The sequence below is a fragment of the Dermacentor andersoni genome, chromosome 10 (genome assembly GCF_023375885.2).
Source record: "Dermacentor andersoni chromosome 10, qqDerAnde1_hic_scaffold, whole genome shotgun sequence".
NCBI classification, from domain to species: Eukaryota; Metazoa; Arthropoda; class Arachnida; order Ixodida; family Ixodidae; genus Dermacentor; species Dermacentor andersoni.
The window spans coordinates 135,794,474-135,820,774 of record NC_092823.1 but is presented as its reverse complement, the minus strand read 5'-3'; the positions used below and the strand labels follow the sequence as shown (position 1 = coordinate 135,820,774).

At 45.0% G+C, this 26,301-nt stretch overlaps 1 protein-coding gene across 3 annotated transcripts in view; it reads right to left on the bottom strand.

Moving 5' to 3' along the window:
• LOC126545153 (transmembrane protein 62-like) overlaps positions 1 to 22,784 on the bottom strand; it is a 97,555-nt gene extending 74,771 nt beyond the window's left edge. For all 3 annotated transcript variants that reach the window (XM_055078278.1, XM_055078279.2, XM_050192913.2), the window contains exons 1-6: positions 22,220 to 22,784; positions 21,259 to 21,370; positions 20,996 to 21,133; positions 20,680 to 20,725; positions 15,357 to 15,504; positions 5,931 to 6,049 (exon numbers count right to left, since the gene is read on the bottom strand). In XM_055078278.1, the coding sequence (XP_054934253.1) occupies positions 5,931 to 6,049; positions 15,357 to 15,504; positions 20,680 to 20,725; positions 20,996 to 21,133; positions 21,259 to 21,370; positions 22,220 to 22,429 (773 nt within the window). In that variant the 5' untranslated portion in view covers positions 22,430 to 22,784. The remainder of the gene's footprint in view (positions 1 to 5,930; positions 6,050 to 15,356; positions 15,505 to 20,679; positions 20,726 to 20,995; positions 21,134 to 21,258; positions 21,371 to 22,219) is intronic.
• Between the last annotated feature and the right edge of the window lie 3,517 nt (positions 22,785 to 26,301).

The following is a 26,301-nucleotide window of genomic DNA, read 5'->3' as shown; positions in this document are numbered from 1 at the left end:
GAGGAAGCTTTATCATTTTCCTCATTCAAAATACGAACGTAATGCAGAAATATTCATCCTCATCATCATCATCAGCCTGGTTACGCCCACTGCAGGGCAAAGGACTCTCCCATACTTCTCCAACTACCCCGGTCATGTACTAATTGCGGCCATGTTGTCCCTGCAAACTTCTTAATCTCATCCGCCCACCTTACTTTCTGCCGCCCCCTGCTACGCTTCCCTTCTCTTGGAATCCAGTCCGTAACCCTTAATGACTATCAGTTATCTTCCCTCCTCATTACATGTCCTGCCCATGCCCATTTCTTTTTCTTGATTTCAACTAAGATATCATTAACTCGCGTTTGTTCCCTCACCCAATCTGCTCTTTTCTTATCCCTTAACGTTACACCTATCATTCTTCTTTCCATAGCTAGTTGCATTGACCTCAATTTAAGTAGAACCCTTTTCGTAAGCCTCCAGGTTTCTGCCCCCATACGCAAGTACAGAAATATTATCCTCAGGCAAACAAAAATAGTGAGAATGAAATGAATTGCAATTAAAAAGGAAAAAAAATTATAGTTCAATGTTTAAAAGATTTTTTTATTCGGCCTTCAATTATTATTATTTTTTTTTCAGAGATTGATTAACTTAGGAAAATAAAATGAATTGAAACTTGACCTTCACAATAAAATCGACATACTTCATTCGAAAATGCCACTCCTATGAAACCATTCCCCAGTAGTGAAGTAGCATCGTTTGCTAGACGGGGAGGCGCACGGAAGCGAACAAGAAGAGGTGGACAAGAGCGCGTGTGCCACGCAGCAGGTTCTACATGTGGACAAGATACAATATAAAGGTGAAGGCAAGCTGACATGTTCTCTCCCAATTCTGAAACCGTGTCTGTTCCATAAGACAAACGCTGCTCTTTCATCTGAAAAGGCCCTAGCCTTTATATGCGTATTGTACGGAAAGCATTTGTTCTGTCTCCTTGTAGCAAGCATGTTCTTTCTTTGTTTTTCAGCATTCTTTAGGTTCTTAATAGCAATGATTGCCTTGTTGGGAAGACCCATAAGCCTCCTCATCCTCGATTACCTTCTTTCTGTAAGACAGCTGGATGTCGTGCACCTCAGACTGGCACTGGAGCCCTCTCGTGCTTTATACAGTATCTGCACTTTCTTGTACAGTAATTTACAGCATTGTACACTGGAGCCCTCTCATGCTCTGTACAGAATCTGCAGTTTCCTGTACATAATTTACAGCATTGCACAGTATTGTACAGCAATAAACATGGGCATTTGCATATGTGGTGTTCAAAAAGGAAGAGATCAGACTGCTAATCAAGCAAGCTGCTGCGGAAGGTTGGTTCGAAATCAATTGCCGACTTGTGTGCTAGTGAAAACTCAACACAAGGGGAACAGTTTCTCCTATGTGTTACATATGTTGTCGGAATGCTAATGAATAAAAGCAACCCATTGCGTGAGAAAATAAAGTTGATACTATTCAAACTCATTATTCAAAACAATGCACTCTCTGGAGAATTAGTGACGTCTGAAGCATCATTAGAGCAGCATAAACACCAGAGCGAAAAATTAGACATCAGAGAAGCTCCAAGGCTTTCACTGCTGCTGTAATTTAAAACTTACTTGATTTCGGAAGTGCTAGGAGTACACGAGGCCAATTTAAGCAATACCTCCTGTCAAAGGTTGACTTTTCAAGACTCCCCAATGTTTCTAAAGTTGCCAAATCTGACCAGAAAGTGCAGTCTTCATTTCATATAGTGCATGGCATTGCTTGTGGATGTGCTCCAATGGCAACACTTAACGTGTTAAAAAGCTGTCGACCAAATTTACCTATATTTTTTGGCCCAGCAAGAAGAAGCCTACCAACATGATATTTTTATACTTAATCTTTTATGTGTTAAATGAAGGTCCTAGACCTTTAAACCCTAGCAAATATACTCAAAAGCCTCAAAGCGCCTAAATAGTTTAATATAGTAACTTTTCTACAGCCAGCTTGAGTTTCATTACTACTGTGCCATTACATTGTGATAGAGAAGGCGGTTCCATGGGGGCACAACACTGCAACAATTTAACGCTCACTCTGGCTTGCTCGGTTGCCTCCTATGCTGCTACTCATTGTGAAGGCCTATATAGAAGCATAGCAGACGACCGAGTGAGGAGTGAGCCAGAGTGAGTGTCAAACCTCACAATGTCTTGTTTCCATGTGACCACCTTCTGTGTTACAATGTTCCAACACAGTAGAAAAAAACAAAACTGGCTGTAGAAAAGTTATTATATTAAATTATTTAGGCTCTGAGGCTTGCAAAGTATCTATCGCAAGTATCTACAGCCTGTGTTACTATTGCCAGCCGCCACGCTTCAGTTCTCTTCACTGTTCTTGACGAGTGCCCACGCAATGTCAGTCTTGGCATCGACTTCTTGACTGCTCACTTAGCACTCATCAATTGCTCTAGTGGTGTTCTATAGCTCAAATTGTCTTTGTGCCCTGATGTCGCCTCTGCCAATCACCCTTGCCTACATTCCCTATAGTTTCCTTGGCTTCCTCCTCAAGCTGCCACCTATGTACTTGTGTCGCCGTTCCTGATACTCCTTGATAGCAACTACATATGTAGTAGCACCACCTACTGTACTTATGTAATCCTCACCCGCAGCCTCGCTCTTCCATACACCATGGTAGTTGTTGCCAACAAAACATTCCTTCCTGTCCTCAACTTCTCTACTTCCACCTAAGTTCTTCCTCAAAGGATCTCACTCGCAGAGCTTTCTCCTTTGGAGGCCTGCACAATTTCTGCTTTCGCCCCTTATGCTAAGCCTGTGGCCGTACCTTCCACGACCGTGCCGATTAAGGAATTTCTGGACAAAATGATATCTCTGGACCTTGGATCTTCCCAAGTCAAAGCACTTTGCATTGTTCTAGCGTCCTATTTTGATATCTTCGGCGTTGACAATTGTCCTCTGGGTCGAACACATGTCGTTACCCATCGCATTGGCACTGGCAACGTCAGTCCTCTTCACAGAGGCCCTTACTGCATGTCTCATTCTGAATGCTAAGTCATACAGAAGGAGGTAGACAAATTGCTTGCCAAAGATGTCACAGAGCCTTCCTCCAACCCTTGGGCATCACCTGTCGCGCTTGTTAAAAATAAAAACCATAGATAGCGATTTTGCATCAATTATCACCATCTGAATCAGATCACTGAGAAGGACATTTATCCTCTTCCATGAATTGATGATGCACTCGACTGTCTCTGTGGTGCCAAGTATTTCTCATTGCTCGACTTCTGGTCTGGATGCTGGCAAATTTCTGTCGATGACCGCAACTGTGAGAAGACCGCCTTTATGCCCCCCTGACAGCCTCTACCAATTTAAAGTCATGCCTTTTGGGTTGTGTAATGCTTCTGCAACTTTCAAGCACATGATGGACTCGCTTCTACGTGGTTTTAAGTGGTCGACCTGCTTTTGCTATCTGGACAATGTGATTGTTTTCTCATCCATGTTTGAAAGCCACCTCCCTCCTATGTTGGCCATTTTTTATGTCTTTCGCCGAGCTGGCCTCCAGCTCAACTCTAACAAGTGCACTTTCGGGGGCCATCAGATCAAACTTCTTGGGCGCCTTGCTGACGCTACCGGTACCCAACCAGACCCTGACAAAGTTTGTGCTGTCTGAGTTTCTGGTGCCACGTTCTTCTCAAGAGGTCCACACCACAGTTTTCTTGGGCTCTGCTCTTATTTTTGGCGTTTTGTCATCAACTTTGCAGACATTGCACTGCCACTCACTGACCTTCTCAGAAAGAATGCTGCCTTTTCTTGGGGAGCAGAACAAGTGAATGCCATTACAGCACTGATATCTGCCCTCACGTCACCACCAGTGTTGGCTCGTTTTGGCCCAGCCACAAGAACAGAGCTTTGCACCGATGCAAGTGGCCATGGCAGTGGCACTATCCGCGCTTAAATACAGAGTGGCACAATTTATATTATAGCCTGTGCGATCTGCCTTGTTTCTCCATTAGAACAGAATTATATGATTATCGAGGGGGAGTGCCTAGCTCTCGTTTGGGCTATTGAAAAATTATGACCGTACCTATATTGTCACCCTTTCACAGTTGTTACAGACCATTGTGCACTCTGCTGGCTGTCAACTCTTAAAGATCCCATAGGAAGGCTCGACCGTTAGGCATTAAGACTACAGGAGTGCATGTTCTATGTAGTCTACAAATCTGGGAAGTTGCACAAGGATGCTGACTGCTTATCCCACCACCTAGTTGACCAACCCAGCTCCAACGAATGCGAAGCTGACGCCTGCGTATTGGCCATCAAGGACTTTCTTCATGTGGTCGACGAATAGCACTGCGATCCATCATTGCTCTCCCTCGGTGACAGTCTTCGATCCAGAATTACAGACCCTTTAGTATGCTCTTGCTTCAAGACAACATATTGTCCTGGTGCAACATGCACTCTGACGGCACGCAACTTCTAGTCGTCCCACATCATCTGGGCAGGGATGTCCTCACGCAACTTCATGATCCTCCAACCACGGGATACTTGGGAGTCTCCAGAACCTATGACCTCATAAGACAGTTTTTTTCTGGTGAGGCCTTTATCGTTTCATTCACCAATATGTTACAAATTGTGACTGGTGCCAGCGTCAGAAGAAGCCTATGACACCCTCTGCTGGTCGCCTTCAGCCAATTGAAGTCCCTATCGAGCCATTTTATCACGTAGGGTTGGAGTTGCTAGGCTCCTTCCCCACCATCCCCACATCGACTACAGGAAACAAATGGGTTGTGGTCCCTAGGGATTACACCATGCGATACGCGATCACTCAAGCACTGGCCACCAGCTGCGCGACTAATGTCGCTGATTTCATGCTCTACAACATCATCCTTCAGCATAGTGTGCCTTGTCAGCTACTCACAGACCGCGGCTGCTGCTTTTTGTTTTGCATGGTTGAAGATCTTCTCTGCTAATGTGCTGCTCATCACAAATTTGCCACTTCCTATCATGCCCAGACTAATGGCCTTACCAAGCACCTCAACCGTACACTGACCAACATGCTCTCCATGAACGTTTCTGACGATCACAGTGATTGGGACACTGCTCTGCCATTTGTCACCTTCGCCTACAATTCATCCTATCATGAAATGGCCGGCTACTCGCTCTTTTATCTTCTGTTTGGCCATGACCCCCTTTTGTACTTTGGCACCATGCTTCTGCGTAATTTAGCGTCAACCACTTCATATGCTCATGATGCCATCGCCCGTGTGGCCATCACATGCACGGTAGCTCGCGATTGGCTTTCTTCATCGCAGGTTGAACAAAAGTCCCTTTATGATCATCAACACAGAGATGCCTGCTTTCCTTGGGGCTCTCTCATCCTGCTCTGGCTCCATCTCATCGTGTTGGCCTTTGCAAGAAGCTCCTGTCGCGCTATGTTGTGCCCTATCGAGTCCTGTGCCAAATAACATCTGTCACCTATGAAATATCTCTGCCAAGACCCATGTCATCGACTACCACACCACAAAGTGACAATGTGCATGTTTCCTGCCTCAAACTTTAGAACTGCAATACGCTGTCCATGAAATGAACCCTGAGGGATGAAGCACCGTACTGGTGAAGACGGTGCTCCATCCGCCAGGGTTTTTGTCATGGTTGAGCAATGAAGACAGTGATGAGGGCATGACGGAAGGCTCAAGCTAGGTGGAAGTCTGTTTTTGTGCTGTGTAGCTTGACTTGTACCAACCAGCTACTGCCTATTAAATACTCCTTGTAACAATGTCATTAAAGTACCCCTTCAAACCTTGACCTTTGTTCATGCTCTTCGGCCACAACTGTCCAATAATCACAGTGTGTGAGCCACAATGATCAAACTATGAACTTTTAAATCTGACTCAAGCCTCACTGGAGCAAAGCCAACAAGTGGGTGAGCCACACCTGAGCAGCTCGTGGATTTCCTCAGAAGACACACTGCGCGTTGGGTGATGACCAAACCAGATGGTCATGTTGCTTCCCCGTGTCTCCTCTCGAATGCGCTGCAAGCTGCTCAGTTCAGCCTGCAAAAGATGTTGAGCACTTTTGCGTTGAACAATATCACGAAAGACCAAAATATATGTACATACAGCCCAGTTATAACTACAGTAGAACTCTGCTCTTACGTTCCTTGGTGCAGCGTTTTTCCAGCTGCCCCATCGTTTTGCCCAGTCCCGGCGCAACTCACATAGGATCTCATGCATTAATAATATCCCTGTTGTTATACGTTGTGGCTGTAAAAAAGTTCCAGCGTGACGCATTGCAACCTGGTATCTCGAACCTGCCCAGGCAACGCGCACCAACATCGCCACGTTGCCGGGACAGGTTCGGGCATAGCCTCCTAGATAACTTCTGTGCTTGCCGGATGACCACAAAACGGTCGTCTATGGAGGTGCCACTTACGTAGGGTGAGAGTCAGCATATTGAGGATAGCAACAACCCTCACCAGGCGCTAGGCAATCATCGTACAGCTTTGCCAGAGTAGCAGCAGATGACCAAAGTTGTTTGCACTCTTCACATAATAATGGTTTTGACTGGCAATTATTCAGGGTACCTGCGTCGCACAAACTGCAATCTTCATGATGGCATCGTGAAAGCTGAAGGCACTTTCCCTTGAGGAAAAGCTGGACGCACTAAACGTAGTCGACAAGCAGCCAGCACGAAAAAGGGTCAACACTGCCAAACACTGCCACCCTCAACGCTTAACAGCATTGCCTCAATGCGTGCCGAGGTAGAAGGGGATGCCGTGCTCTTCGGCCCGAAAGCTAAGCAGGCGCGTGACACCAAGTATGGGAACCTCGACGAGGCTCGGGTTTAAACAAGCAAATGCTGCCGTCGTTAACTTCATCGGCAGCATTTTACACAAGAAGGCGATGGAGATAGCCAACAGGCTGAGCATCACCAAGTTTGCGGCGTCAAATGGCTGGATTGACCGTTTCCAGAAGCGGCACAGCATCGCTTATAAGACAGTAGGCAGAGAAGCAGCAAGTGTGAACTTGGGAACAGCTGATGATTGGAAGGCCACACTATCACATACGACGACTATGTCACCGTGGATGCTGCCATCGTGATGTGGGAGTGCCAAAGCATCGCGAAGATGGTTGCGAACTCGGTAGCAATTGAAGCCGCTGAATGCGATGATAACCAGCCACAAGATTCCAGGGAATTGACAGATCCAATCATTGGAAAAGCCGTCACCACTCTGGAGCTCCTCCGTAGGTATATACATCACACCTCAAAGCGATGCTGACGGCAATGCAGCCTTTCAGGCTATTGAAAAACGTGTGGTGCTTTCTAGCGAGCAAAAGAAACGGCAATCCATCATTTTCAATTTTTTTTAAGTCCTAAGCATACTTTGCGAAAATAAATTGTTTTCAAGTCAAAGCTGCACTGTTTACATTCACTTTCAGAGCTTTTCTCGCTGTTGCGTTTTCCCGGCTGTTACGTTTTTTCTTCCTGGTTCAGTGAAAAACGTATGAATGGGGTTCCACTGTATATACCATCTTGCCTAGCAACAGTACTTCTTAATCTTCTGGACTTGGTTGTAAGGCCAGACGAAACAGCTCCAAAGAGTGTGCAACTGGCTTAAACAGTACCGCGCATCACGCCTGCTCCTAATAGTATTGTCTTTCAAGTTGACTATCTCCACATAATCAGTGTTCCCCATCATGATGATGACAATCATAAAACAGTGACATGTTTTGAATCAGATTTTTCCAAAGGACCTGCTAAGATTGTAGTCATCTGTCCGCAGCATTACACAATATTGTTATGTTGTGCTGTGACAACAAAGAACCAAACAACCAAAAGTATGACTTAAGAATCCGACTCCTTATTGGGTGAAGTCATGAGGAGAGAGTTCCAGAATCGGAAAAGGTTGACCACGTGCTGTGGCAAACACACCCACAACTCCAAGACTTGGCAGAAGGCGAACAGTTTGCCAATCTCGCGAAGTTGGCTAAGGTAGCTGACAGCCTCAAGGAGTGTGCTTGCAGGTGGTTGCAGTGCAAGCTGCCACTACCTCCAACAGCTCAAGTGGTGAGGGACCTCACCTTCCAGTCAGCTGTGAATGTGACTGGCCTGGCTGGAAGGCGACTCAAATTCTAGACGGCTGCGGCTGTTGCAGTTTCCGCCGGTGGCACCCTATTGGCTGTTGCATCCCGCAGTGATACAGTCATCATACCATCGACACCAGCTGTATGGACTGATCACTCATGCTATAAGGACACCTCTCGCAGCACCATCATAGGGATATGAACACCGCGACTCCGGGGGATTTACCTGCCATCGCTGTGGAGGTGTGGGTCACATAGCTTACGAATGCGCCACAGGTCGGCGTACCAGCCTGCTCTGCTGCTGCTACGAATGCAACGAAATCAAGGATATCTGACCACAGTGTTCAGGAAACAAGAGGTGCCATACCAGTGAGCACCTACGTGACTGCGCTGCAGGTAGTGGTTTTTGCCGGCAGGAAGGAGCACCTCCTGGAGATGCGGATTGGGAAGACTGCGTTCCAAGCCCTATTGGATACAGGCTCAAGAGTGAGCTCAATTGGAATGCCGGGGGCAAAGGCAGCAGAGGAGACTGGTGCCAAGCTCATGACACAGGTGTGTGCACTCCACCTGACAAAAGGTTGGTTTCTGTCTACCAAATCCCTAAAGTGGAAGATGCAGTGGGATGCGAGCAGCCACAACCAGCGTTCCCTGTGTGTACCAGACCTACATCGATACACTTTTCTCGGCGGGGACTTTTTGAGTGCAACAGGCATCTCTATATATGTAGCACTAGGCGGTTAGACTATTGGCACTGACCTGTTATGCATTGTGCTGTTAGCTAAACGCAACAAGGGTCCAGCCGCAGTGCTTGCAATAGAGGAAGATGGAAAGTTACCACTTGCACACCTTCTTAGAAGAGGTTCTTGCAGCCACTCACATAGGAATAGTATTCCAACTGAAGAGGACAAGCACCACACTGCAGCAACAAAACTACAACAAGCACGAAGGAAGTGCTTGACGACTTCAGCCCTTTGTTCACTACAATTCCTAGGTGTACCACCCTCGCTCAGCACTGCATAGACACAGGGGGTAGTGCACCTGTGAGGTGGAAGCTACGCCCAGTGAATGCTAAAAAGCAGAAAATAATTGAAGGCTGCGTACATGACCTCCTAGAGCAGGGTCTTGTAAGGCAAAGCAGCAGCCCTTGGACAAGCACCCCAATGCTCGTTGCGAGGAAGTCTGAAGGCTACCGACTTGCTGTAGACAGCCAACCGTTGAATGCACAAACCAAGGTGCCTGCCTACCCAATGCCTTCAAAGAACTGGCTGCTAGCACAACTTGGCCAAGCTCAGTGGTTCTCAAGCTTCCATCTCTGTTTTTTTCGGATTCCTGTTTACGAAGCGAACATTATGAAAATGGCCTTTGTCTGCCATCAGGGTACATTAGAGTTCGTCAGGATGCCCTTGGGGGTGGCAGGTGGCTCGGCGACTTTTCTAACCTTGATGGACCTTGTGGGAATCAATAATCACTTCGCTACGGCATTTTTAGATGATATTCTAGTCTACTCGAAGACACTTGAGAGTGACGTTGAGCAGGTGAGGGAAGTACTGCAATATATTGAAAGTGCTGGCCTTACGATTAACCAGGACAAAATACAGGTGTGACGTTAGTCCCTGAAGTTCACGGGCCACATAATCTCACCTGGGCAGTGTGGACCAGATGAAGAAAAGGTGCGTGCAGTGCTAGGTTACTTAAGACCCAGCACAATTAAGCAGATGCAAGACTTCCTGGGGCTTGCTGGCTATTACACTTTTCACTAACAGTACATCCACTCAAGGAACTTTTGAAAAATAATACATAGTTTATTTTACTTCGGGGGTTTTATGTGCCAAAACCATGACCTGATTATGAGGCACACCGTAGAGTGGGACTCCCAAATAATTTTGACCACCTGGGGTTCTTTAACGTGCACCCAATGCACAGTACATGGGCATTATTGCATTTCGCCCCCATCGAAATGCGGCCACCGCAGCCGGGATTCGATCCCGCAACCTCCTACTGAAGAAGAATGAGCCGGGGTAGTGGGCAGAGAGCCAAGCTTTTGCTGCACTGAAGCAATCCTTAGCTCAGGATGCAGTTGTGGGCTTTCCAGATCTAAACCGACCTTTTATGGTTGAAATTGATGCAAGCAGAACTGGCAATGCAGCTGTGCTACTGCGGGCTGGCCCTGATGGACTGCAGCCTGTTTCCTTCATTAGCAGGGTTCTTACTGAGGCTGCAAGCCATTACACTGTTCACGAGTGGGAGAGCCTTGCAGTGGACAAGTTCAAGGCCTATCTCGAATTTACCAAGTCTGAGATTCACTGTGACCACTTGACCTTGTCTTAGCACCGACCAAGCTTCGCCCAGGCTCAAGCGTTGGGTCCTATGACTGCAGGGCTTCAATTGCCGAATCAAGCACAGATAGGGACTGGCAAAAATACCTGCAGAAGCCTCGAGCAGAGCCCCTCTCCATTGTGAAGATCACCCAAGTGAGTCCGCATGAGACACTTCTTCCCCATTGCTGCTCAACATCTTTATATTGTATCTTACCAATTCATTGTATTTAAAGAATAATAAACTGAAACTGAAACTGATCCTGAAGTGAAAATTACATTTGAGCGAGTAGCAGTGACCTTGGAAGAAGATCCCACACCCTTAGGTGACATAGGACGGCTCATTCCAAAACAGGCTGTTGACAGCTGTCTCTCAAAACTGAAGACTGGTCCAGGGGATTCCAAGGTCAGACCCTGATCCCCGCCTTGTTCATGATCTGGCAGAGACAACATAACTGGAGCCAAGCAGACTGCTGGTTCAGCAAAGAGGTAACAAGAAGGTACCATGGCTATCTGATCACCTCCGACTCCTAGTGCTGAAGATGGCACACCACCACCCCCCACTGCAGGCCATGCCAGATTTTTCAAAACCATGTGTCTCAGCAGGGTTTATCTGGCTGGTCATGCGGTCTGACATATCAAAGTATGTGCAGTGCTATGCTGTCTGTCTACATACAAAAGCTAGATGCCAGAAGCCTGAGAGCCTCATGAACAGTCAGTGGGACAGAGCTCCCATGGAAGAGGTGAGTGTTGATATTATCGGGCTCTTTCCATCTACATCTCGTAGCCACGAATACTTGCCGGTGGCTATCGACAAATTCACTGTTTCCAGAGCTCTTCCCTCTGTGAGTGGCAGCAAGTACGAAAATCTTAGAGTGTATGGTTGCAGTTTTCTGTTACCATGGCACACCTGTGGCCATCACAAGTGACAATGGGAACCCCTTTGTGAGCCCTTTATGGTGAAACCTCCTAAAACACTGGGGCATCAAGGACCGTCACATTGTGTGATACCGACCGACATACGAATGGTCGAGTGCCCCAATGGCACCATTAAGCTGTGCCTACGAGCATACTGCTCCAACCACAAGGACTGGGACCAGCCCATACCTGAGATCGCCCTTGCCATGCATACTGCAGAGAGTGAAGTCACTGGATATACTCCAGCATTGCTCTGTTACGGCCATGAGATCCACACACCATGGGAACTCGCAGATGACAAGGAAGATACATGGCAAATAAGAAAGAGCGCACTGAAGATGAAGACAAAGGAAGACCATCTTCGTTTTCAGTGCTCTGTTGCTTATTTACCACGAACCAATACCAACTCACCCAGTTTTCCATCCTCTACAATGAAGATATGGAGCCTCCTGCAGTGGCACACCATGTTTTTGTTGTAGAACTCTAGCAGTGCCTTGAAGAGGCCCTCAAGTATGTTCAGAAACATCAAGCAGCTGCTTGGCAAGCACAGAAGTCCAGTCACGACCGTCATCAGCAGCCAATGACTATTAAAGATGGTGATCTCGCGCTCTTAGAGAGTCACACCTCGAGTGATGCTGCCATGGGTGTCTCAGCCAAGTTGGCATCATGACGATGTGGACCTTATCGCGTTGCCAAGTTGTTAAGTGACAGCGACTGTTCTGAGTGACTCTACTACGGGACATCGTCAAACTATTGCCCACGCAGACCAGTTGGTGCTCTACCATGGACCACAGGTTCTCTCTTCCCATGCTGTTACACATACTGAGGAGGTGAGAGTTGTGAGGAGAGAGTGGTGGCATAAGCAGACCGAGAGCTGCAAGTGAGGCGAGGCAAGGCATGGTTCTCGGAGGCTGCGCGCACGGCTGACTGTAGTTGCCAGAGAGAACCATATGGCATGAGTGCGGCAGCCAGAGGGGAAAGAAGACATGGGTGACGCAGAGTGTGTGTGGTGCTGTGTGCGCAGATGGACCGAATGTGCACAGCGTGGGGAAAGAGTCACGGAGCGTGGTAATAAAGAGAATGTTTGATGTCAACATGTCATCTTTCACAACAAACTTATGTCCACAAAAACAAGCACCATTAAAATCGCAAGGATAACAGTTATCAAAGTCGTAGTCGATGGTCAAATTTTGTCCCAAGAGGCAGATCTGTCCACTATTTCGGACTTATGCCCACAAAAACATGCACCATTCAAATCACAATGAAAACAGCGATCAAAGTCGTCGGTTGTCAAATTTTACCCCAAGAGGCTGATTCCGCCCACTATTTAGACATATTTATAAATGTCTCACCGCGAATTCCAGAGTAATTGTTGGTTCTCACATACATTTGAGAATGTAAAACACCATTTGCATCATGCAGGCAATACAATTGGAAACGTTTGTATTGCTACAGAATTGACAATGCTCAAGAAATTAGGGATACAAGAAGTATCTCTTGTGTTAGCAATAAATAACTCAATAACAGGGATAATCACGTGCAAACGGTCACTAGTAAATAATCAGAACAATGTACACATGACAGTGTCGCAGATATTTAATGTATCCATGCCACAATAACATCATCGGATACGTGACGCATGCACATTCTTAACATGCACATTTTAACCCTTACTGCCTGTTCAACAAGCTTATCTCTTTTTTCTTTTTATAGTTTTACTACAAAGTTTATTTCATTATGTTGCTGCTGTTCTGTGTCTTCTGCAGTGAAGCTGTATGGCTAGGGTTCCATGTATTTTTTGTGTTTGTACGTCAACAATAAAAAACGCCTTATAGATTCTCGAGCACTAATCTATCACTTTAGCTTGAGTCAACATTTTCCTTTAGTGTCCCTTTCAGCAGACAAACTATGCAGCTGGTTAAGCTGGATACACACGATGGGACAGTTGGCCTAATCAATCCTTGGATAAGTGTAACATGTCTGAGCTGCAATGAATCGTACTACCAAGCAGCTCAACAGCTGCTTACTTTTGCACAAAGCGATTCAGCAGCACTGAGCCCAGTCATGCTCGTCCACGAAGACTGGTCATCCATTTTGTCATGTGAATCAAGCTTTAGAGGATATGAAGCCAATCCCAGATCATGGCCTCAAAGATTTTTAAGCCTACCACTGATGCCACCTCGTTTCTCACCCTATGTCGAGGAGCTGTGCTGGTTCTCAATGTTCTGGGTTCAGTGTTATCTCCAGTGGGCGGTAATGATAACGTCTTTTTAAAAACGTCTCTTTTACCAGCTTTTTGTGATTCATCCCTTTGTAGTTCAAACATAAGATTTTGTGCGGCAGCTGCTCTTAAACAAGGCTTTTTATGTGGTCCAAAATTTCATAGCTATTGGTCACTACTGCTGTGAAGAACCGCCCAAAACAAAAGCAACATGCAGTAAAACATAGTGCTTCTGCCTTTCATTGTCTAGTGGGTGTGCATTTATTTGGGCTGCATTCTCAGTCATTAAATGTGCATTCATTTTGTTCTAAGAATCAGACTGACACAGGGAAAAGGACATGAGAGAAGGACATCAAGAGAAGTAAGGCCAACTAAACAAACAAACAATTTCGAAATGGAAAGCAGAATTAATAGCAGCAAGCCATGCATGCCAAAATGAACAAAATATGCTCCACTGCAACAATTGATTTCCTCAGAGTGACTGCGCTTTCATAAGCATAAAATGAACATGCTGCATATGAGAATTCAAATGGCTAGTCACACACAGGTTGCCCTGCATATTTCATGCATGATTTGTTTCCCATGTACGTGAAAGTCTTTATTTTGTTGTCCTGATTGCATGGTCACCACTAAGGTTGAGCTACAATGCCACTTATTTAAAGGGGCACTAAAAAGAAACACTCAATCAGCTTAGACTAATAAATGTATACTTTCTAAACCCTGTTTTCATTAATCCCACGATAAGTTGATTACTATGAAAGAAAATGAAGGTGAAAGTTCTGTTTTTCCTTTTAAGTTTCATGCAGAAACACTAGCAGCTGTATGTCAGGGTGACATCATGGATTTCAAAGAATTTCTTCATCTTTTGGCTGCTGTAGCTCTATAAGAATTCTTGAAATTTGCCAAGTTCAGCCTGTGGCTGTTTTAGAATATAATGTAGTCGATATTTACCAATAAAAAATTAACCAGACCCCAGCAGATTCTGTAAGAATCCCCTATCTTGTGTGGCAAGCTTGTGCAGGCACTTCAAGGCACTGTCACCAAATGTCTTTTGTTCATGCATCTTTTCTCGCTTACCAAGCTTCCTCTCACAGTAAGGGTGACTCTTTTCTAGGTATTGCAGAAGGTTAGTTAACTAATACAGCTCAACCTCTTTAGCATACCTTTCAAAGTCAAAACCAGTGTTTAAGATGCTGCATTAATAGTAAATGAAGGGACAAACCTGTACCAATAAATTTCTACACAGCTCCTTTTTATGTACTCAGCAGTTCAAGAACTGGTCACAACTAGAAAAGCAGTTTAGAAGAACATGCTGAGAAACACGGCTACGATTGACTCACCAAAATTCAAACTTTTAAAAAGTAAGTTACAGTTCTCAAGGAGAGTGTGTTGGGAGGCTAGCTGGTAAGACACATTTTTTTTTTTAACTTAAACTGCACTAGGGACGAGACACCGAGGTAGATGAAGACAGGACGAACACAGACTAACAGCTGGTTTATTGGGATCACACAATACTGCCTCTTCGAACCATGCACATGCCCAAGCCAGATCATAACCATGTGACCATGGAACACTCCCTTGCCACGCCCTTATCTACACCAAAAAATCAAGCTCTTTCCTTAAACAGTTACAGTTGCTTCAAAAAGCTGCAAATTCTAGTTTGTCTGTTGTGTTTTGAATGCATTTCTTTCATTCCAATTTGCCAGAACAATTAGGCTTCTGGGGCCAAAAGAAACTTTAAACAATTGAGAGCACTGGGGAGCAGCCACTAATAAGTTGGAAACAGTCCAAGTTCACAGTTGAGTGCGCCAGCAGCTCTCACCTGGGGCAGAGAGCCGATGAAGTTGAACGGTCGCTTGACACCGGGATCAGTGCAGGTATCAATGCCAATAAATGTGTAGCGATCACCACCATCATGGTGGGTGTAGGAATACGAATGCAAATGTTGCCGTCCTTGCACAGAGTACACCCTGCACACAGCGAATCAATCAGTCCTTTCGTTTGCTCTCTATCACTGTTGTGTGTTAGTGAGTGACAGTGTGCAAAGCCAGTGTCGTAGATTAAGGGAGCGGTGCATCGAAGGCAGCTTAACATCTAGAGTGAATGTGTGGGTGCAAGAAGCCAACGACAAAGAAGTGACGCGCGTGATATCTGACGCGCCGCCAAAACAAAAATACTAAGAAGAAAGGAACCATTAAGGGCCATACACAATGGGTGACGTAGAAGAAAATGAAGGAAAAAGAGATGAGGGAGAGACCCTAGAATGGCGTGGTGGTGTTCAGACGCAAGTGAGCGCCGAAGATGTCAGCGTCCGCCGGGAGCGAGAGTAAGCCGTCGGGGCCATGGGCCCGAGCTTTCAAACGCCTACCGGCAGAACCTGGACTGCCTAGCCTCTGTAGCTAGGAAAAGGTCCCATTGCGTGACTGGAGTGAGCTGTTGGGCCATGAGCTCGAGCTTCCAGATTTCCACAGGCCGAACCTGGAGTGCCTAACCTTCTGAGCCAGTACAAGGTCCCATCGCGTGACAACCTGGAGTTAGCTCAAGGAGCGACCAGTGCCTTCCGTCAATGACGGCTTGGCACTCTTCACCTACACTACCATGTGCCAGAACTGTTGGTGAGCCGCACTCTGCTCTCCATCTACTGTCCATGTGTATTCGGACACACCTAACAACTATAGGATTAGGATAGCGATGACTTTGATTAATGAGAACTGTGTTTGTTATAAGTAGTGTAGAGTGCTCTTTATCCTTTTTTTTTCTATCCTTTGTTTATGTGCATTTTCTTTCCACTTTCTATATGTAAATATATATTCTTCTGTCACTTCTGAAATTAAACGCTCTCATCCTTCATTTGAACAGAAAACAGACAGCGATATTATTTTTAAGTCGCTTTTCATAACCAAACCGTGACAAATTGGCGTCCCCGACAGGACTTGAGCGTTTGATTTCAGAAGTCAAAGAAGAATATATATTTACATATAGAAAGTGGAAAGAAAACACACATAAAAAAAGGATAGAAAAAAAAAACTAAAGGATAAAGAGCACTCTACACTGCTTATAACAAACGCAGTTCTCAGTAATCAAAGTAACCGCTATCTTAATCCTATAGTTGTTAGGTGTGTCCAAATACACAAGGACAGTAGACAGATCGGGGTGCGGCTCACCAACAGTTCTGGCACATGGTCGCGTAGTTGAAGAGCACTGAGCAGTCCGCCAACGGAAGGCACTAGTCGCACCTTGAGCAAACTCCAGGTTGTCACGCGATGGGTCCTTGTACTGGCTCAGGATGTTCGGCAGTCCAGGTTCTGCCTGTGGGAATCTGGAAGCTCGAGCTCGTGGCTCAACAGCTCACTCCAGTCACGCGGTGGGACCTTGTCCTAGCTACGGAGGCTAGGCACTCCAGGTTCTGCCGGTAGGAGTTTGGAAGCTCGGGCCCACGGCTCGACAGCTTACTCCCGCTCCAGGCGGACGCTGACTTTTTCGGTGCTCAATTGCGTCTGAACACCACTCTGCCGTTCTAGGGTCTCTCCCTCATCTCTTTTTCCTTCATTTTCTTCTACGTCACCCATCGTGTATGGCCCTTCATGGTTCCTTTCTTCTTAGTAATTTGTTTTGACGGCGCGTCGCTTCTTTGTCGCCGGCTTCTTGCACCCCCCCCCCCCATTCACTCTCGATGTTAAGTTGTCTTCACCGCACCGCTCCCTTTATCTATGACACTGGCTTCGCGCACTGTCACTCACTAACACACAACAATCGCTTCCAACAAGAGTTACGCAAGCTGAACAATTGCACGACACAGTCTATGGTTTAAGCCTACAATACCGTAAAACTTCACCTTAAAAGGAAGCTTTATGTCGGGGACAACACCAGTTTTTCTGAACTATTCAAATACACCCAAGACCTCAATATCAAGAACACATAACAAATATAATAGAGTTTTAGTATAGCCCATAACACTAAACGAAAGAAGTTAGCGTCAGCATCACATGCTCCGTACTGAGCAAGCAGCTGTACAAAAACGGAGTTGGGACTGTTACGTACGTATGCTATATGGGATTTAGGGTTAAACGCTCCCGCAGCCAAGGGGAGCGTTATGTAGGGCTGCATGGTGGTACGTATCAAAGCGAGAGCTGCCCGCTTGGGATCATCAAGCCATCGGCCTTCACTCATGCGTCCCCCACTAATGCGCATATTTGCTTTAGATTTGTGTAATGATGCTTTGGCAATGGCGTACAGGTGACAAATGGGCGCTGTTCTTGAGACACATTCTCAATTAACAGTGCAGTAGGCTTAACGAGAGTTTGCTCATGTTTGCTGTAGCTGCGTCAAAATGGTGCCAAAGCCTGCATGTAGTTTTTTGTTCATTCACTCATTTTAAGGGATTTGGCTACAAGTCAAGCCTAAATGTGCCACATTTTCTGTGACAAAATAAAGTTATTTGTGCGGTCAGTGCTTTGGATCAGCTTCACTTAGTGACACACTTGCGGATTTAGCATTGGATTAGCTCGATATTTTGTACAGATTTGGCTTGCCAGTACTTTGTGTTTTTACATCTAGATGGCATTGTATATGTTTGCTTTAGCTTTTCACTCCGTTCTGCTATTCTAAAAGACCAATTTGTGCCAGCACAGTGCTGCCTATCTTAGCATTAGCATTGTATCACACAACACTGATGCAAACGTTTTGTGCTATAATAAAGCTTTCTAATAGGAGATAAAGTAAAATGTTTCTGACAAATATCAGCATGTAATAATTATGTGCTTAAAACTTAAGTCGATATAATGAAGGTATATTTGTATCAGATACATCATCATCATCATCATCATCATCAGCCTGGTTACGCCCACTGCAGGGCAAAGGCCTCTCCCATACTTCTCCAACTGCCCCGGTCATGTGCTAATTGTGGCCATGTTGACCCTCCAAACTTCCTAATCTCATCTGCCCACCTAACTTTCTGTCGCCCCCTGCTACGCTTCCCTTCCCTCGGAATCCAGTCCGTAACGCTTAATGACCATCGGTTATCTTCCCTCCTCATTACATGTCCTGCCCATGCCCATTTCTTTTTCTTGATTTCAATTAAGATGTCATTAACGCGCGTTTGTTCCCTCACCCAATCTGTTCTTTTCTTATCCCTTAATGTTACACCTATCATTCTTCTTTCCATAGCCCGTTGCGTCGTCCTCAATTTAAGTAGAACCTAATTTAAGTAGAGTTACTAAGCAAGGCAATATCATCAGCGAAGCGCAAGTTACTAAGGTATTTCCTTTTCGTAAGCCTCCAGGTTTCTGCCCCGTACGCGAGTACTGGTAAGACACAGCTGTTATAAACTTTTCTCTTGAGGGATAATGGCAACTTGCTGTTCATGATCTCAGAATGCCTGCCAAACGCACCCCAGCCCATTCTTATTCTTCTGATTATTTCACTCTCATGATCCGGATCAGCAGTCACTACCTGTCCTAAGTAGATGTATTCCGTTACCACTTCCAGTGCCTCGCTACCTATCGTAAACTGCTGTTCCCTTTCAAGACTGTTAAACATTACTTTAGTTTTCTGCAGATTAATTTTTAGTCCCACCCTTCTGCTCTGCCTCTCCAGGTCAGTGAGCATGCATTGCAGTTGGTCCCCTGAGTTACTAAGCAAGGCAATATCATCAGCGAAGCGCAAGTTACTAAGGTATTCTCCATTTACTCTTATCCCCAATTCTTCCCAATCCAGGTCTCTGAATACCTCCTGTAAACATGCTGTGAATAGCATTGGAGAGATCATATCTCCCTGCCTGACGCCTTTCTTTATAGGGATTTTGTTGCTTTCTTTATGGAGGACTACAGTGGCTGTGGAGCCGCTATAGATACCTTTCAGTATTTTTACGTACGGCTCGTCTACACCCTGATTCCGCAATGCCTCCATGACTGCTGAGGTTTCGACTGAATCAAACGCTTTCTCATAATCAATGAAAGCTACATATAATGGTTGGTTATATTCCGCACATTTCTCTATCACCTGATTGATAGTGTGAATATGATCTATTGTTGAGTAGCCTTTACGGAATCCTGCCTGGTCCTTTGGTTGACGGAAGTCTAAGGTGTTCCTGATTCTATTTGCAATTACCTTAGTAAATAATTTGTAGGCAACGGACAGTAAGCTGATCGGTCTATAATTTTTCAAGTCTTTGGCGTCCCTTTTCTTATGGATTAGGATTATGTTAGCGTTCTTCCAAGATTCCGGTACGCTCGAGGTCATGAGGCATTGTGTATACAGGGTGGCCAGTTTTTCTAGAACAATCTGCCCACCGTCCTTCAACAAATCTGCTGTTACCTGATCCTCCCCAGCTGCCTTCCCCCTTTGCATAGCTCCCAAGGCTTTCCTTACTTCTTCCGGCGTTACTTGTGGGATTTCGAATTCAGAATTCAGTATCAGATACAACTTCATTATAAGATTAAACTGTACATGTGTGATGCTAATATGCTCTAATTGGAGATGAGCTGAACCACTCAATGAAAATTGTTGAGTTTAAAACAGAACACTAAATCCTACTGCCCTCTGGAAGCAAATCCTTGATTTAGGGCTTCACATTCTTTCATGAAAATTGCCAAGAAGAGGTAAAAAAAGATTTAAGCACAAAATTAACGAATCTTGAACTGTGCAGTAAAACATCACAACCTGAGCAAATACAGTTTGTTAGTTTACAACTTGAATTATCATGTACTAAATTTATTTATTATTTATTTCAACATACTGCAGGCCACTGTGGTGGCCCAAGCAGGTGTGGGTTACATCTAACATGAATGTACAAAACAAAAGACAACAAAAAGCAAGCAAGAAAGAAAAAGCAAAAAGCAAAAATAAAGCTTATTGTACGAAATGTGCCTGAAATCATAAAATGCCCAGTGCATACCTTCGGTTTCATTTGAATTTGGTTCCTGATAAAAGGCACACACTTGGCACACATGGTACACACACTTTAGTTATGTGAAGTTGACATTAAAAGAACCTTTTTTTTTTGTTTCTGTGAAATTAAAGTGAAGTTTAAGTGTAGCAAGATGACATGCGAACATAAGGGGTAACAACTGAGCTGTATAAACATGAAAGCCGTGGCAGCTTTACAAATATGATGCAGCAACAGCAGCAACAAAGAAGCACTTTACCTGTAAAAGTTGTGCTCGTGTTCCACAGAAGCAAGATTCAGATTATCTGGAAAGAAAGATGATATGTGAAAGGAAAACCTGCGCTCGCACTTATGAAAATAATGACATTTATCCTTTAAAGCGATGCTTTCTTTGCAACATGTTCTGCAAACATTTGTATCATTAAAGTTATGTTTGCATAAAATTAGCTTAAACATTTGCGCAAACATAAAGAAAGCTTTACTTAACGCCAATTTCCCAGTATGCATGAAATCTGCCAAATTTATTTCTGGTTCAGTCTCTGTGAAGAGCACATCAGTGTTACAATAGCACACACCATGATTTCCTCGAATATCCAACCAGATATGCTTGCGTGTAACACCGGTTTCATAGATGGCTCGCCAGTATTGTTGCCACTCCTCGCGCATCTGACCAGAGTCCAGGAAACGAGCACCCAGAGAGTCTACTATGTCACCTGTGGGAAACAATATCACACTGTCATGACACAATTAATGATTTAAAGTTTGCAGAGTGCATTGAATGCCGACCAATTCCCAGCCACACTTCTTTGTAGAGTTGTACAGGACTGAGGAGACTCACCTGTCATTACTATAACAGGTGGCTTGATGATTTTCATTATGGTTTCAGCAATGAATTCCTTCAATTGCACTGCACGCTGCGGTACGGAGCCACTTAGATGCGTGTCAGTGACCTGCATAAGATGGAAATAATGTAAAGGCAGCACAGGATTTATTCGGAAGTAATAAGCCTCAGGCTTCAAAGCCATCAGTCAAGATTCAACACATAACTTGTCCAGGCCATTGCTGACAGTATATGCAGGTATTTTTCTCATGCGGTGTATATTGAATTGAACAAGAGCGTGCACATTTCGGAGCTCTTATTATGTACCGGGAACGGACGACATTTGTGGACAATAAGCCGTCCGTGAAATGTTCAATGGCAAAATCCGTACAAGCTACGGACCTTCTTATCTATGTACGGATAACAAAAGTACGTCGATATTGAGGACAAGGTTCTGTATAAGTCGCGGGCCGCTTTTTTCGTCGCGACGATAGATATGATTTTTTACAAGCACTGCCCCAGGAAGGCACATGTAACCGGCAAACGGAGGCCTCAGAAGAGCACCTGAGATTATACTAAGGGAGGCGGCGCAGGATCTCCAGGGCATCCAAGGGGTGCGGGGGGATGAAAGCTGGAAGCAGGGCGGCCCGTGGTTTGGAGCCGCGGAGGCTGAATCGTGCCAGGGGGTGTTCGCATAAAAAGTTGACTGATCTTATACAGCCCTGGCATGCTCAGGCCTCGGCGCGCCCAAACCCACGGACCAGTCCGGGTTCTAGCTTTGGTGTCCCCGTTGGTGCTTTGGTGTGCTGGAGGCGCCGCCAATAATGCGAAATAATGACACGTTGTTACAATTAGTAAAAAACACGATTGAATAACTGTAATCCCGCCTAGCCACCAACTTGTGACGCTAAGTTCAGCACTACTGCGCCACGCGACTTCTGCAACACCAGTCAGCCGACGCCCAATTGAGGGAACCGACCTGAACGAAGTACATGAGGTGGCGGTGTTCGTCGTTGGGTACAGTGTCCGCCGAGGCGTCGTAAACTTCGGCAGGCCACATCTGTTCTTGCTGGGACGAATCGTCGATGCTCGCCACATATAGTAACGCGAGCACAAAAAACACGAGGACAGCCAGCAATCGCTTCGTACACGCCATGCTCTGCGGTTTTGGTCGCGGCGGATTGGACATTCGGTTGTATCAACATGAATCACAGATGTGCGCCGTTTTCTAATCGCGACAAGGGCGTGCCAGGTAGCGTTTGAGGAAGAAGAAAAAAGCTCCTGTGGAAGCGGACTGCTCCCCTCGTGAAAGGAATCAGTGGCCGCAGTGGCCGTCTCTTCGTCGTCGCCCTCATCGCATCGCCGCGAGCCGGGCAACGTCAGCTGTGACACATGACGCAAGTGACAAGTGTGTTTGCGTTCAGCGCCGATGGCGCTGTCAAGCTATGCAGTCAGGCGTGGCAGTCACGGCAGGCCGCGCGAAGGGAGGAAATAAAATACTGTCGGACCACAGAGCCCTTTGCCGCATCCACCCACAATCGCCGTTTTCTGTTCGTTCGGCAAACACTATGACGTCATACCTGCAACCAACAACGGTTTCGATTTCAGTTCCAGTTTCGAGATGTTAATTTTCAAAGTGTCCGACGAAATGCATTGGCGTTCCAGTTACTTTGGTGCTTTAATGTATAAAACAGCATTTTCTTTAAAAAGTTTAACAGCAATGCAAGTTTCACGCACAGAGTTTCTCAGTAGTGAGAAACTCTATGGTGCTGGGTTCACGGTTAATGTAGTGAGAAACTCATAGAGTTTCTCTATGGAGAAACCACTCTATGGGAGAAACTCTATGGTGGATGAATATATGGATGAATGTTATGAGCGTCCTCTTAGGAACGGGGCGGTGGGTTGCGCCATCAAGCTCTTGCTGTTACATTGTTTAATGTCCTACCTAAGTTAAACAAAAAACAAAAAACTATGAACTCCCAAAACCAAATTTTCTGACCCCCTAGTTGCGAACTTTGCTGTTGTACGTCTCCATTTTTTGTCGTTTCCCTACTTTTCTTCTCCCAGTCATCCAATCGCCTCTTACTAATTTTTGTTGCGGACGTGTTTACTTTCCCCCTGCTCTCGCTTACCCAAGGGTTTCAAGGAGGCCAGTCAGGCCAGTGGTGCCTAAATAGACCGCTGGGCAGACGTCTTCACAATGTAATGAAACATGCTCCATCATTTCTCTAGTTTTACCGCAGCAAGCACATGCTTCTTCTTCTTTCTTATATCTCGCTTTATAGGTGCGTGTTCCAAGGCATCCCGATCTCGCTTCGAAAAGTAATGAGCTTCCCTTTGAGTTATCATATAAATTGTTTCTTTCCTGATTTCGTATTTTCCTCTGAAGTAGTTACTCATGGCAGGTTAAATTTCTCTTCCATTGCCGCCACCCATGAGATTATATGAGGTGCATAACTCGAAACCAGCGCCATCCTCAGAATTCGTTCCAAGTCGATATGCCTTGCGAACTCATCACACTCGTGGACAATTTTCGGTGGCAATGAAGGGAAAGCTATGGAAAGCTACGGAGGCAAAGCGCGCACAAGTGAGAGCGCTTTTGAAAAGAGTCCCGTGTTTTCTTAGTTTAAGCTGGGGAAAACAAAACATAAACGCCTTATTAGCAACAGTTAAATAAGATAAAACACATTTTGCGCCTTTTCCCTTCCGCGTCTGGGAAAACGCGAAACCATCGCACGTGAAGCTGCATCGACTCAGCGTCTGTTCCGAGCGCAACCTGTGCCGAGGTTCCGAGCAGCCAAAACGCACTGCCAAACGCTGGCGGACTACTTGGCGCCGTGACACATGTGCAGCAGCCACGCGCACGTATCTTTCCCTTCACTGCCACAGAAAGTTTGCGCGAGTATAGCTATAATTCGTAGATTGAAATATGTACATCAAAGTAATTAATTTAAATTTTAATTCGCGCAAATATGTTAATTAGGAATTTAAACATTTTGATTTCTCGTAGAAGTAATGACCACTTCATCGAGTAATTTAGCTCAATATTCAATAATATAATTGTGCTATCCGCCATAAGAAATTTTTTTAAATGTGGTTCAGCTAAAAGAAAAAACAACATGTAGACCTGCGGATTAACAGTGCACAAGGTATATCATCGGCTACTTTTTCGTCTTAAGGAAAAATAAACATCAAATTTTCATGCTAGCTTGAATATTAATCAAGTGTGCTCCCTAAAAGCGAACGACCCTGTGAAGTGCAAAAAAAAGAAAGTAGTAGTAGTATCGTAGTGCGTAACACATCGATTTAAGCGCTGTCTTCGCATGTAATTTTGAATTTGACACATTTTCAGCCGAGCATTTATTTTCCAGTTCGTTGTTGTCGTTATAAACTAGTTAATCTGTCATCTCATGGTTCATACCGCTCACATGCTCCCTATGGAGGATAGACCATGAATCGGATGGATAATACAAGAGGATTAAGAAATTAAGTTTAATATAAAAAGCTGTTTTTTATGATTGAAAATTAAATTAAACAACGAAGTCAGTCGGTTAAAAGCATAAAGAAACTCTATGATTAAAAGGACTCAGCAGCTCTTATAAGGGAAAAATCATTTTGCTCGACATTCACTCCACCGATTTTGATGAGGTTTGCTGCATTAATAAACGTGAAAATCTACAAACTGTAGCGCGCGGATTTCTCATTTTTGTCATCATTTTTTTCTCAAGTTATTGAAAATTTCAAAAAAATTTTGAAGACTAGAGCAACAAATTGAAAACTTTGTGACTCAGCACTTAAAGGGCCCCACACCAGGCCCCATAGCAAAGTTTGCTTATGCACTGGAAGTTGTTACGCGTCCTCTAGGAAGCGTTCTGCTGCAAAAGATGTTTCAAATCGGTTCATTAATAGCCGAGATAGAAATATTTCTGTGCCGCAAACCCACAATTTCAGGAAGCGAGTTCCACTGCCTAGCGAGATACTCTCTCCGCTCGTCACATCTAGCCTCCGCAAGCGAAATTCCTTCCCTGCGTTCTCCCATACCGGACCCCGAGGATCGCGTGACGTATACGTCACGGGCACCGCTTCATTTTTTTTTTCTCCTCGCTTTTTTGCGTCGCGGCGCACTTTTGCTGACGACGTCGCGCGCAAGCTCTTGTCTCGTTTTCGACGAGACGTTCATTTGAGGGATCGCCAGCCGTTTGTGCACAGGTGCGAGTAAGAGCGGGCGCGCGAGAGAAAATCTGGGGACTTTTGCTCCTTGAATATGTGACTCGGCGTATACATCATCCAGCGAAATTAAGTGACATGCTGGGGGCGATGATTTTACTTGCGATGATGGATTAATGGCGATGATGTATTAATTAGGGAATACATCGAAATTGCAAGACGTTCGTTTTTCTCCTTTTCTTTTTCTCTTTTTTAGAGGCGTCATTGAAATGCTTACAAAGCGTCCCCGATGTCCTGGCACAACCAAAGAAGGCAACAGTTTCATATTTGGCCAGAACGGATGCAATGTTACGGGTAACGTGTACGGAAAGTTTTAAGTGTGTAAATAATTATATCCGTTGAAAATAATTACTGATTTCCATAAGTCGACAGTATAAGCGAACGCTCACTCACGTTCATTTCACACTCACCCTCGCCGGCACTTACTTATTTATTTATTTATTTATTTATTTATTTATTTATTTATTTATTTAGAAATACCTCTCAGGCCTCCAAAGAGGCATTGACTGAGGGGAGCATGCGGTACAATTCTATTACATTTGAAGACAATTCCGCTATAAAACATCCTCAAGGAAAGGCAATCTACAAAAATGGCATGACAAACCACGAAAAAAAATCAGAACTGCAAACTTACGTACTCACGCCTACCCGCACTCGCACGTTCATACGAGAGCCCACTCGCACTCGCTGGCACATTCAGGCCCACTTAAACGCGCCGTCAATACTCCTCCTAACTTGCAAATATATATAACACCAATAATAATAATAATAATAATAATAATAATAATAATAATAATAATAATAATAATAATAATTACAGGAGAGACGCTGAGT